We start from the raw sequence: 13,667 nt of genomic DNA on the forward strand, positions 1-13,667 counted from the left end.
TGCAGGGGCAACAGTCTGGATGATTGACTGATCTGGCCTTGTAACATTAACCAAAACGGCCTTGCTGTGCTGGTACTGCGAACGGCTGAAAGCAAGGGGAAACTACAGCCGTAATTTTTCCCGAGGACATGCAGCTTTACTGTATGATTAAATGATTATGGCGTCCTCTTGGGTAAAATATTCCGGAGGTAAAATAGTCCCCCATTCGGATCTCCGGGCGGGGACTACTCAAGAGGACGTCGTTATCAGGAGAAAGAAAACTGGCGTTCTACGGATCGGAGCGTGGAATGTCAGATCCCTTAATCGGGCAGGTAGGTTAGAAAATTTAAAAAGGAAATGGATAGGTTAAAGTTAGATATAGTGGCAATTAGTGAAGTTCGGTGGCAGGAGGAACTAGACTTTGGGTCAGGTTATAAATACAAATATCAAATAGGGGTAATGCAGGAGTAGGTTTAATAATGAATAAAAAAATAGGAGTGCGGGTAAGCTACTACAAACAGCATAGTGAACGCATTATTGTGGCCAAGATAGACACAAAGCCCATGCCTACTACAGTAGTACAAGTTTATATGCCAACTAGCTCTGCAGATGATGAAGAAATTGATGAAATGTATGACGAGATAAAAGAAATTATTCAGGTAGTGAAGGGAGACGAAAATGTAATAGTCATGGGTGACTGGAATTCGTCAGTAGGAAAAGGGAGAGAAGGAAACATAGTAGGTGAATATGGATTGGGGGGAAGAAATGAAAGAGGAAGCCGCCTTGTAGAATTTTGCACAGAGCATAACTTAATCATAGCTAACACTTGGTTCAAGAATCATAAAAGAAGGTTGTATACCTGGAAGAATCCTGGAGATAGTAAAAGGTATCAGATAGATTATATAATGGTAAGAGAGAGATTTAGGAACCAGGTTTTAAACTGTAAGACATTTCCAGGGGCAAATGTGGATTCTGACCACAATATATTGGTTATGAACTGCAGATTGAAACTGAAGAAACTGCAAAAAGGTGGGAATTTAAGGAGATGGGACCTGGATAAACTGAAAGAACCAGAGGTTGTAGAGAGTTTCAGGGAGAGCATAAGGGAACAATTGACAGGAATGGGGGAAAGAAACACAGTAGAAGAGGAATGGGTAGGTCTGAGGGATGAAGTAGTGAAGGCAGCAGAGGATCAAGTAGGTAAAAAGACGAGGGCTAATAGAAATCCTTGGGTAACAGAAGAAATATTGAATTTAATTGATGAAAGGAGAAAATATAAAAATGCAGTAAATGAAGCAGGCAAAAAGGAATACAAACGTCTCAAAAATGAGATCGACAGGAAGTGCAAAATGGCTAAGCAGGGATGGCTAGAGGACAAATGTAAGGATGTAGAGGCTTGTCTCACTAGAGGTAAGATAGATACTGCCTACAGGAAAATTAAAGAGACATTTGGAGAGAAGAGAACCACTTGTATGAATATCAAGAGCTCAGATGGCAACCCAGTTCTAAGCAAAGAAGGGAAGGCAGAAAGGTGGAAGGAGTATATAGAGGGTTTATACAAGGGCGATGTAATTGAGGACAATATTATGGAAATGGAAGAGGATGTAGATGAAGATGAAATGAGAGATAAGATACTGCGTGAAGAGTTTGACAGAGCACTGAAAGACCTGAGTCGAAACAAGGCCCCGGGAGTAGACAACATTCCATTAGAACTACTGATAGCCTTGGCAGAGCCAGTCATGATAAAACTCTACCATCTGGTGAGCAAGATGTATGAGACGGGCGAAATACCCACAGACTTCAAGAAGAATATAATAATTCCAATCCCAAAGAAAGCAGGTGTTGACAGATGTGAAAATTACCGAACTATCAGTTTCATAAGTCACAGTGCAAAATACTAACGCGAATTCTTTACAGACGAATGGAAAAACTAGTAGAAGCGGACCTCGGGGAAGATCAGTTTGGATTCCGTAGAAATGTTGGAACACGTGAGGCAATACTAACCTTACGACTTATCTTAGAAGAAAGATTAAGAAAAGGCAAACCTACGTTTCTAGCATTTGTAGACTTAGAGAAAGCTTTTGACAACGTTAACTGGAATACTCTCTTTCAAATTCTGAAGGTGGCAGGGGTAAAATACAGGGAGCGAAAGGCTATTTACAATTTGTACAGAAACCAGATGGCAGTTATAAGAGTCGAGGGACATGAAAGGGAAGCAGTGGTTGGAAAAGGAGTGAGACAGGGTTGTAGCCTCTCCCCGATGTTATTCAATCTGTATATTGACCAAACAGTAAAGGAAACAAAAGAAAAATTCGGAGTAGGTATTAAAATTCATGGAGAAGAAGTAAAAACTTTGAGGTTCGCCGATGACATTGTAATTCTGTCAGAGACAGCAAAGGACTTGGAAGAGCAGTTGAACGGAATGGACAGTGTCTTTAAAGGAGGATATAAGATGAACATCAACAAAAGCAAAACGAGGATAATGGAATGTAGTCAAATTAAATCGGGTGATGCTGAGGGGATTAGATTAGGTAATGAGACACTTAAAGTAGTAAAGGAGTTTTGCTATTTAGGGAGTACAATAACGGATGATGGTCGATGTAGAGAGGATATAAAATGTAGACTGGCAATGGCAAGGAAATCGTTTCTGAAGAAGAGAAATTTGCTAACATCGAGTATAGATTTAATTGTCAGGAAGTCGTTTCTGAAAGTATTTGTATGGAGTGTAGCCATGTATGGAAGTGAAACATGGACGATAACCAGTTTGGACAAGAAGAGAATAGAAGCTTTCGAAATGTGGTGCTACAGAAGAATGCTGAAGATAAGGTGGGTAGATCACGTAACTAATGAGGAGGTATTGAATAGGATTGGGGAGAAGAGAAGTTTGTTGCACAACTTGACTAGAAGAAGGGATCGGTTGGTAGGACATGTTTTGAGGCATCAAGGGATCACAAATTTAGCATTGGAGGGCAGCGTGGAGGGTAAAAATCGTAGAGGGAGACCAAGAGATCAATACACTAAGCAGATTCAGAAGGATGTAGGTTGCAGTAGGTACTGGGAGATGAAGAAGCTTGCACAGGATAGAGTAGCATGGAGAGCTGCATCAAACCAGTCTCAGGACTGAAGACCACAACAACAACAACAACAACAACTACTACTAGTATGTTGAAACTTTTATGTTTAGATTGCTCCCCTGATTTATTTCATAAATCACCTCAGTGAACTTTGCGTATTACAGATAGTTTAGATATCGGTATTTTGTTCATAAAATCTTAGTCATGAAATAATCAGTAGCAGCAGCTTTTTATATCTGTCCTGTTTAATGTCAATCAAAATTAGAGTAAAAGAAAACGTCTTACCCTACACCACTACAGAAGCGTGCAGTCATAAAAGTTCCATATGTTGGCATGAATGCAGCAATAACACTGAATACTGCGTTAACACTTAATGCTGAAAGCAGAGTTCTTCGACGTCCCATTCGGTCAGCTAAATTGCCCCAGACAACACCTCCTACCATCATACCGATCAGTGTAATGAAACCTGAAACACAAAAGTGACACTGCAAAATCAGTTTGAACAAATAAATTTCAACAGCATTATTTTTAATACACTTTTTATGAGACACGCATACATTTCATGTTCTGATCAGAAATATAGTTAGAAACTAACGATGAGAAGCTCTGTTACACAACTGTAATTCTGCTGACACTAATTTCTGTAACACACACAGCACAGTAGCTATCACTAGATGAGAAACAGAACCTGGTACCTCTTATTAAACAATACAGTACACAGTGGTATATATCTGCTTATAGTTTATCCTAAGTATTTGTAGCGTAAGACATACATACCAGTTAAGGGTGTCACATACAGGGTGTTTCAAAAATGACCGGTATATTTGAAACGGCAATAAAAACTAAACGAGCAGCGATAGAAATACACCGTTTGTTGCAATATGCTTTGGACAACAGTACATTTTCAGGCAGACAAACTTTCGAAATTACAGTAGTTACAATTTTCAACAACAGATGGCGCTGCGGTCTGGGAAACTCTATAGTACGATATTTTCCACATATCCACCATGCGTAGCAATAATATGGCGTAGTCTCTGAATGAAATTACCCGAAACCTTTGACAACGTGTCTGGCGGAATGGCTTCACATGCAGATGAGATGTACTGCTTCAGCTGTTCAATTGTTTCTGGATTCTGGCGGTACACCTGGTCTTTCAAGTGTCCCCACAGAAAGAAGTCACAGGGGTTCATGTCTGGCGAATAGGGAGGCCAATCCACGCCGCCTCCTGTATGTTTCGGATAGCCCAAAGCAATCACACGATCATCGAAATATTCATTCAGGAAATTAAAGACGTCGGCCGTGCGATGTGGCCGGGCACCATCTTGCATAAACCACGAGGTGTTCGCAGTGTCGTCTAAGGCAGTTTGTATCGCTACAAATTCACGAAGAATGTCCAGATAGCGTGATGCAGTAATCGTTTCGGATCTGAAAAATGGGCCAATGATTCCTTTGGAAGAAATGGCGGCCCAGACCAGTACTTTTTGAGGATGCAGGGACGATGGGACTGCAACATGGGGCTTTTCGGTTACCAATATGCGCCAGTTCTGTTTATTGACGAAGCCGTCCAGGTAAAAATAAGCTTCGTCAGTAAACCAAATGCTGCCCACATGCATATCGCCGTCATCAATCCTGTGCACTATATCGTTAGTGAATGTCTCTCGTGCAGCAATGGTAGCGGCGCTGAGGGGTTGCCGCGTTTGAATTTTGTATGGATAGAGGTGTAAACTCTGGCGCATGAGACGATACGTGGACGTTGGCGTCATTTGGACCGCAGCTGCAACACGGCGAACGGAAACCCGAGGCCGCTGTTGGATCACCTGCTGCACTAGCTGCGCGTTGCCCCCTGTGGTTGCCGTACGCGGTCGCCCTACCTTTCCAGCACGTTCATCCGTCACGTTCCCAGTCCGTTGAAAATTTTCAAACAGATCCTTTATTGTATCGCTTTTCGGTCCTTTGGTTACATTAAACCTCCGTTCAAAACTTCGTCTTGTTGCAACAACACTGTGTTCTAGGCGGTGGAATTCCAACACCAGAAAAATCCTCTGTTCTAAGGAATAAACCATGTTGTCTACAGCACACTTGCACGTTGTGAACAGCACACGCTTACAGCAGAAAGACGACGTACAGAATGGCGCACCCACAGACTGCGTTGTCTTCTATATCTTTCACATCACTTGCAGCACCATCTGTTGTTGAAAATTGTAACTACTGTAATTTCGAAAGTTTGTCCGCCTGAAAATGTACTGTTGTCCCAAGCATATTGCAACAAACAGTGTATTTCTATCGCTGCTCGTTTAGTTTTTATTGCCGTTTCAAATATACCGGTCATTTTTGAAACACCCTGTATATCTTGTGTCTTAATCTTTGAATTTATTGTCATCAAAATAGATATTTAACAAAAGGTTTTTATTTTCTGTAATTAGGTTCTCGTAAAGTAACTTTATTAAAGTGTGTCAGTGTAGCAGTTTACAGCATATACGTGTCCTAAATGCAATGATCAAGTACAAAATGTCAGTCAACATACAAGAGGTGTTTAAAAATGCTAACGTAAGTTGCGAAATAGTTCGAAACCTGCTAACAGATGGCGCTGTACGCTGTGCATCTTGTACAGTATCAGCTTGCGTTATATTTAAACTCGTCCTCTGCGAGCGGTCTCCGCAATCACATTAGAATCTTTTCGAAATGTCCGCCACCCGCAATACGGAGGTGGCGTAAACGAACAATGAAATTTGCCGTCACATTCTGTAATGTCTGAAAGAAAGTGGATTCAGACGCCATATAGATCGCCGGTTCAAGCTCGTCCAGCGTGATGGAATGGTTCCGGCAGATAGTGCCTTTCAATGTGCCCCACAAAAAGTACTCACGACAAGTCAGATCGTGCGAATGTGTGGGCCAATCCACCCCTGCGCGAGTAAATTTGCAACAGTTCAACGCAATTACACGATTCCCGAAGTACTCATCAAGAGAGTGAAACACCTGTCCGGTACGATGTGGCCTGGCCCCATGTTGCTTAAACTATTCGGCTTAAACCATTCGGCGAACACTAGATGTGTAACTACAAATTGTTCCAAAATTACAACGTAACGTTCATTAGTCAACAACGCCTCTTCTCAAAGCCGCAGCGCGAATGGTAGACCTATCTTTGGGATAATACCGTAATTTTACTTCACACAAATGGGAATTTCTCGAAACCCCAAAATCATCGCCGATCCTTGTGGCCGAGTGGTTCTAGGCGCTTCAGTCCGGACCCGCGCTGCTGCTACGGTCGCAGGTTCGAATCCTGCCTCGGGAATGGATGTGTGTGATTTCCTTAGGTTAGTTAGGTTTAAGTAGTTCTAAGTCTAGGGGACTGATGACCTAGATGTTAAGTCCCATAGTGCTTAGAGCCATTTGAACCAATTTTTAAACCCAAAATCATCAGTATTTACAACTCATCTATCGATCTTAGCTTTCGATATATTTCAGTTTGAAATTAGGAACACTATCGCTGGACACCCTGGACCACCTCCTTCAGACTAGCCTCTTTGTATGGGAACTCATGATTTGTAACATTACATCAATTTCTGAATCAAATTCTATTGCATTTTATTTCATGTTGCCTATTCTTTAGAGCAATATACATTTTCAATCTGATTTTGGAATTTGAAAATGGGAGGAAGTTTGCTGCAACCAAATATGTGAATGGACTTGGTGAAACACAACAGCTAATGATTGGTGAGCTGGCAGAATGTCAGATGCAACATCCATAACAGCACCTGTTGGCACATTTCCTTCTTTGAGAATAAAATTCGGATGTTTAGTAAATCGCTTTCTGCAAAATACAATGTTTTCTATTAATATATTCTTTATGGAAATATACTATGGGATCAAAGGTATCCGGACACCATCAAAAACATACGTTTTCAATATTAGGTGCATTGTGCTGCCCCCTACTGCCAGGTACTCCATATCAGCGACCTCAGTAGTCATTAGACATTATGAGAGTGCAGAATGGGGCGCTCCGCGGAGCACATGGACTTCGAACATGGTCAGGTGATTGGATGTCACCTGTGTCATACGTCTGTACTCGAGATTTCCACACTGCCAAACATTCACTTTTTCCGATGTGATAGTGAAGTGGAAACGTGAAGGGACACGTACAGCACAAAAGCATACAGGCTGACCTCGTCTGTTGACTTACAGAGACCGCCGACATTTGAAGAGGGTCGTAATGAGTAATAGGCAGACATCTATCCAGACCATCACATAGGAATTCCAAACTGCATTAGGATTCGCTTCAAGTACTACGACAGTTAAGCGGGAGGTAAGAAAACTTGGATTTCATGGTCGAGCGGATGCTCATAAGCTACACATCACGCCGGTAAGAGCCTCGCTTGGTGTAAGGAGCGTAAATATTCGACGATTGAACACAGGAAAAACATTGTGTGGAGTGACAAATCACAGCACACAATGTGGCGATCCGATGGCAGGGTGTGGGTAAGGCGAATGCCCAGCGAACGTCATCTGCCAGCGTGTGTAGTGCCAACAGTAAAATTCGGAGGCGGTGGTGTTACGGTGTGGTCGTGTTTTTCATAGAGGGGGCTTGCACACCTTGTTGTTTTGCGTGGCACCATCAGATCACAGACCCACAGTGATGTTTTAAGCACCTTCTTGCTTCCCACTGTTGAAGAGCAATTCGGGGATGGCGATTACATCTTTCAACACGATCGAGCACCTGTTCGTAATGGACAGCCTGTGGCGAAGTGGTTACACGACATCCCTTTAATGGAGTGGGCTGCACAGAGTTCTGACCTGACTGCTACAGAACACCGTTGGAATGTCTTGGAACGCCGACTTCGTGCCAGGACTCATCGACCGATATCGATACCTCTCATCAGTGCAGCACTCCGTGAAGAATGGTCTGCCATTCCCCAAGAAACGTTCCAGCACCTGATTGAACGTACGCCTGCGAGAGTGGAAGCTGTCATCAAGGTTAAGGGTGGGACAACACCATATTGAATTCCAGCATTACCGATGGAGGGCGCCACGAACTTGTAAGTCATTTTCGGCCAGGTGTCCGGATACTTCTGAACACATAGTCTAGTTTCACTGTCGATCTACCTTTCTCCGTAGATACTCACGACAGTAGCACGGTAATATTCGACCAGCTTCACCGTTTTCGAGATACTCGTTCACAGGCTCAGCGTAATAATAATCTTCCATTTGTCAAAGTCACTTATCTACATGGATTTCCCCATTAGGAACCCATATCTTCGCTAGAGTGTTCCCCTTCCGTGTCTGCTGCGCTTACATACACTACTGGCCATTAAAATTGCTACACCACGAGGATGACGTGCTACAGACGCGAAATTTAACCGACAGGAAGAAGATGCTGTGATATGCAAATGATAAGCTTTTTAGAGCATTCTCACAAGGTTGGCGCCGGTGGCGACACCTACAACGTTCTGACATGAGGAAAGTTTCCAACCGATTTCTCATACACAAACAGCAGTTGACCGGCGTTGCCTGGTGAAACGTTGTTGCCTCGTGTAAGGAGGAGGAATGCGTACCATCACGTTTCCGACTTTGATAAAGGTCGGATTGTAGCCTATCGCGATTGCGGTTTATCGCATGGCGACATTGCTGCTCGCGTTGGCCGAGATCCAATGACTGATAGCAGAATACGGAATCGGTGGGTTCAGGAGGGTAATACGGAACGCCGTGCTGGATCCCAACGGCCTCGTATCACTAGCAGTCGAAATGACAGGCATCTTATCCGCATGGCTGTAACGGATCGTGCAGCCATATCTCGATCCCTGAGTCAGCAGGTGGGGACGTTTGCAAGACAACAATCACCTGCACGAACAGTTCAACGTCGTTTGCAGCAGCATGGACTATCAGATCGGAGACCATGGCTGCGGTTACCCTTGACGCTGCATCACAGACAGGAGCGCTTGCGATGGTGTACTCAACGACGAACCTGGGTGGACGAATGGCAAAACGTCATTTTTTCGGATGAATCCATGTTCTGTTTACAGTATCATGATGGTCGCATCCGTGTTTGGCGACATCGCGGTGAACGCCCATTGGAAGCGTGAATTCGTCATCGCCACACTGGCGTATCACCCGGCGTGATGGTATGGGGTGGCATTGGTTACACGTCTCGGTCACCTCTTGTTCGCACTGACGGCACTTTGAACAATGGACGTTACATTTCAGATGTATTACGACCCGTGGCTCTACCCTTCATTCGAACCCTGCGAAACCCTACATTTCAGCAGGATAATACACGACCGCATGATGCAGGTCCTGAACGGGCCTTTCTGGATACAGAAAATGTTCGACTGCTGCCCTGGCCAGCACATTCTCCAGATCTCTCACCAATTGAAAACGTGTGGTCAATGGTGGCCGAGCAACTAGCTCGTCACAGTACGCCAGTCACTACTCGTGATGAACTGTGGTATCGTGTTGAAGCAGCATGGGCAGCTGTACCTGTACACGCCATCAAGCTCTGTTTGACTCAATGTCCAGGCGTATCAAACGGCCAGAGTTGGTTGTTCTGGGTACTGATCTCTCAGGATCTATGCACCCAAATTGCGTGAAAATGTAATCACATGTCAGTTGTAGTATAATATATTAGTCCAATGAATACCCGTTTATCATCTGCATTTCTTCTTGGTGTAGCAATTTTAATGGCCAGTAGTGTACTTTAGTTACTGCGTCACGTGCCCGCAACGCCACCAGGCGGCATCCAACTTCGCGGTGGGCAGTGGTCGTATCGTTTTCGCTTATCAGTGTATTTTACTCTACCATACGTGAAGATCAAGTCTAATCATCCTGTAGAGTTTATAGTAAGTCGCCCACTGCATGCTTATTAATTTGTGGATACTCTTCATCTCTCTCAGCATATCTGCAACAACTTATAGTGTCATTTTATTTTCTCCACCTTTTTCGTAACTCAGAGATGAAAGACCAATGTGACTGCTCTGTCTGTCTCTAATAGATTCAGAAGGAATACTGTTGCTTAATCATAACCTAAATTTTGGCTTAGCGCCTGAAGTTACACATCTCTTTCCATATCGATCTTTTTAGTTATGCTTGCCTTATCAGTTTTTTCCCTGCTATTCAAGTATTCATATTTTCTTTTTGTTCTAGCAAATATCCTCAGCATTACTGACGTGTATTGGGAGTCAAAACCATCTCTTATTCTCAGTGATATAATAGGTTTTGCGGAGAATAACCTAATACTGTCCTACCTAGTTTCGACAATTTTGAACTCTGAAGTGCCACAGTCTACGTACAAGGTCGAAATACCTCGATACAGGTAATTCGTTTTACTATCAGTGCAACCCGAGTTGACATTTGGCGCAGTGACTGGTAAGAGTAACTGCAAAGGCATTTCCCATTACGGTTCGCTCCAAACAGCCACTGCACCAGACTGCCAACTTGGTTTGAATGGATAAATAATATCCGAACGACAATATTCTAATTAATATTTATTAATTAAAACAATGGCTCAAATGCATCGATAATGCACTTGGAAAAGTCCGAGTCCAGATTTGTAATCTATGATTAAAATGTAATCTTTTGATGTAGGCTAGTAAATGAACAGCATTCTGTGCACCGGTAATTTTGGTTCTGATATTTTTATAGTGATTTTCTTTTTTGTATCCTTTAGCCCTTCAATCCCCAGTTCAGTCAATGTATTACAAACATGATTTGCATGCAAACAGAATCGGCAGTCTGTGAGGGTGAGTGAATACTGTCTTCATCCACTGAATCATACGAAAAATTTGTTTTCAGCGCCGTTAGAATTGCAGTAATACTCATAAGACAACTTACGATAGTATTTTTGATGCAAGCCTTGTTTGACACCATAGGAATGACGTCACAACTCACAATAATAAAAGAAACAGCCTCAGTTGAACGTGAGCAATTAGTCGATAGTTCTGGCGAGCGTTCAGTACAGTAGTTACGTTAGTTACTATCAAAGTCACTTTGATGATCCAATTCCATTACAGTACGGTGAGAAAACTGACCAAAGGAAGTGTAAGTAGAGTAACATGCCTTTGTTTTGTACTGAATGGAATAAAAAAGATACCATAGGTCTACAAAGTTTCTGTTATTTATAAATTTAAAATCACCTAAAACACAAAATGAAGCCATAGACCGACAACCTTGCACAAACGAATCACCACAAGATAAGTACTAGTAAGGTTTATCCATGGGAGTTGTGGATTTGAAAGTCTGCTTACGGAATCTTGCTTTCTATAAACAAAACAATAGAATTACAGGCAGATTTTCAAACTGGTCCAGTCAGCAGGAGCGGATTGTGTTTCCCTTACTTCAGTAACAGCTTGAGGGGAATTTTTCATGTGACGGCGCTAAAGGAGCTACTCATCATTTAAAAAGGATGCACGACTGTACAGTAATCTACACTGAAGCGTCAAAGAAAATGTAATAGGCATGCGTATTCAAATACGGCGCTGAGGTCGGCAACGGCTATATAAGACAAGTATCTAGCGCAGTTGTTAGATCGGTTACTGCTGCTACAATGGCATGTTATCAAGATTTAAGTAAGTTTGAACGTGGTGTTACAGTCGGAGTACGAGCGATGGGACACTGCATCTACTAGGTAGGGATGAAGTGCAGATTTTCCCGCACGACCATTTCACAAGTGTACCGTGAATATCAGGAATCCGGTAAAACATCAAATCTCCGACATCGCTGCAACCGGAAAAAGATCCTGCAAGAACGGGACCAATGACGACTGAAGAGAATCGTTCAACGCGACAGAAGTGCAACCCTTCCGCAAATTGCTGCCGATATCAATGCTGAGCCATCAACAAATGTCAGCGTGCGAACCATTCAACGTAACACATCGATTTGGGCTTTTGAAGTCGAAGGCCCACTCGTGTACCCTTGATGACTGCAGCGACACAAAGCTTCACGCATCATCTGGGCCCGTCAACACCCGCATTGGACTGCTGATGACTGAAAACTTGATGCCTAGTCGGACGAGTCTCGTTTCAAATTGTATCAAGCGGATGGACGTGTACGGGAATGGAGACAACCTCATGAATCCATGGACCCTGCATCTCAGCCGGGGACTGTTGAAACTGGTGGAGACTCTGTAATAGTGTGGGGCGTGCATGTGATGACTAACCTGAGTGCGTCTAGGTTAGTTACTTGCGTCTAGGTACGCTACCTGTTTCACGGAATTTCGGTCTGACTAAAAATAAAACTTCTTATTTAGATAACGGATCTTTCTACTCTGAGTTTCATCCACTTGTCAGTTGCAAGAATAATTTGGGCTGGTGATGGAAAGATACACTCCTGGAAATTGAAATAAGAACACCGTGAATTCATTGTCCCAGGAAGGGGAAACTTTATTGAAATATTCCTGGGCTCAGATACATCATATGATCACACTGACAGAACCACAGGCACACAGACACAGGCAACAGAGCATGCACAATGTCGGCACTAGTACAGTGTATATCCACCTTTCGCAGCAATGCAGGCTGCTATTCTCCCATGGAGACGATCGTAGAGATGCTGGATGTAGTCCTGTGGAACGGCTTGCCATGCCATTTCCACCTGGCGCCTCAGTTGGACCAGCGTTCGTGCTGGACGTGCAGACCGCGTGAGACGACGCTTCATCCAGTCCCAAACATGCTCAATGGGGGACAGATCCGGAGATCTTGCTGGCCAGGGTAGCTGACTTACACCTTCTAGAGCACGTTGGGTGGCACGGGATACATGCGGACGTGCATTGTCCTGTTGGAACAGCAAGTTCCCTTGCCGGTCTAGGAATGGTAGAACGATGGGTTCGATGACGGTTTGGATGTACCGTGCACTATTCAGTGTCCCCTCGACGATCACCAGTGGTGTACGGCCAGTGTAGGAGATCGCTCCCCACACCATGATGCTGGGTGTTGGCCCTGTGTGCCTCGGTCGTATGCAGTCCTGATTGTGGCGCTCACCTGCACGGCGCCAAACACGCATACGACCATCATTGGCACCAAGGCAGAAGCGACTCTCATCGCTGAAGACGACACGTCTCCATTCGTCCCTCCATTCACGCCTGTCGCGACACCACTGGAGGCGGGCTGCACGATGTTGGGGCGTGAGCGGAAGACGGCCTAACGGTGTGCGGGACCGTAGCCCAGCTTCATGGAGACGGTTGCGAATGGTCCTCGCCGATACCCCAGGAGCAACAGTGTCCCTAATTTGCTGGGAAGTGGCGGTGCGGTCCCCTACGGCACTGCGTAGGATCCTACGGTCTTGGCGTGCATCCGTGCGTCGCTGCGGTCCGGTCCCAGGTCGACGGGCACGTGCACCTTCCGCCGACCACTGGCGACAACATCGATGTACTGTGGAGACCTCACGCCCCACGTGTTGAGCAATTCGGCGGTACGTCCACCCGGCCTCCCGCATGCCCACTATACGCCCTCGCTCAAAGTCCGTCAACTGCACATACGGTTCACGTCCACGCTGTCGCGGCATGCTACCAGTGTTAAAGACTGCGATGGAGCTCCGTATGCCACGGCAAATTGGCTGACACTGACGGCGGCGGTGCACAAATGCTGCGCAGCTAGCGCCATTCGACGGCCAACACCGCGGTTCCTGGTG

General features: G+C 44.4%; 1 protein-coding gene across 1 annotated transcript in view; it reads right to left on the reverse strand.

Moving 5' to 3' along the window:
- LOC126470522 (synaptic vesicle glycoprotein 2B-like) overlaps positions 1-13,667 on the reverse strand; it is a 241,430-nt gene that overhangs the window by 97,003 nt on the left and 130,760 nt on the right. The window contains exon 4 of the mRNA XM_050098436.1: positions 3,339-3,519. Within this exon, the coding sequence (XP_049954393.1) occupies positions 3,339-3,519 (181 nt within the window). The remainder of the gene's footprint in view (positions 1-3,338; positions 3,520-13,667) is intronic.

This window comes from Schistocerca serialis, chromosome 3 (genome assembly GCF_023864345.2).
Source record: "Schistocerca serialis cubense isolate TAMUIC-IGC-003099 chromosome 3, iqSchSeri2.2, whole genome shotgun sequence".
Lineage (NCBI taxonomy): Eukaryota > Metazoa > Arthropoda > Insecta > Orthoptera > Acrididae > Schistocerca > Schistocerca serialis.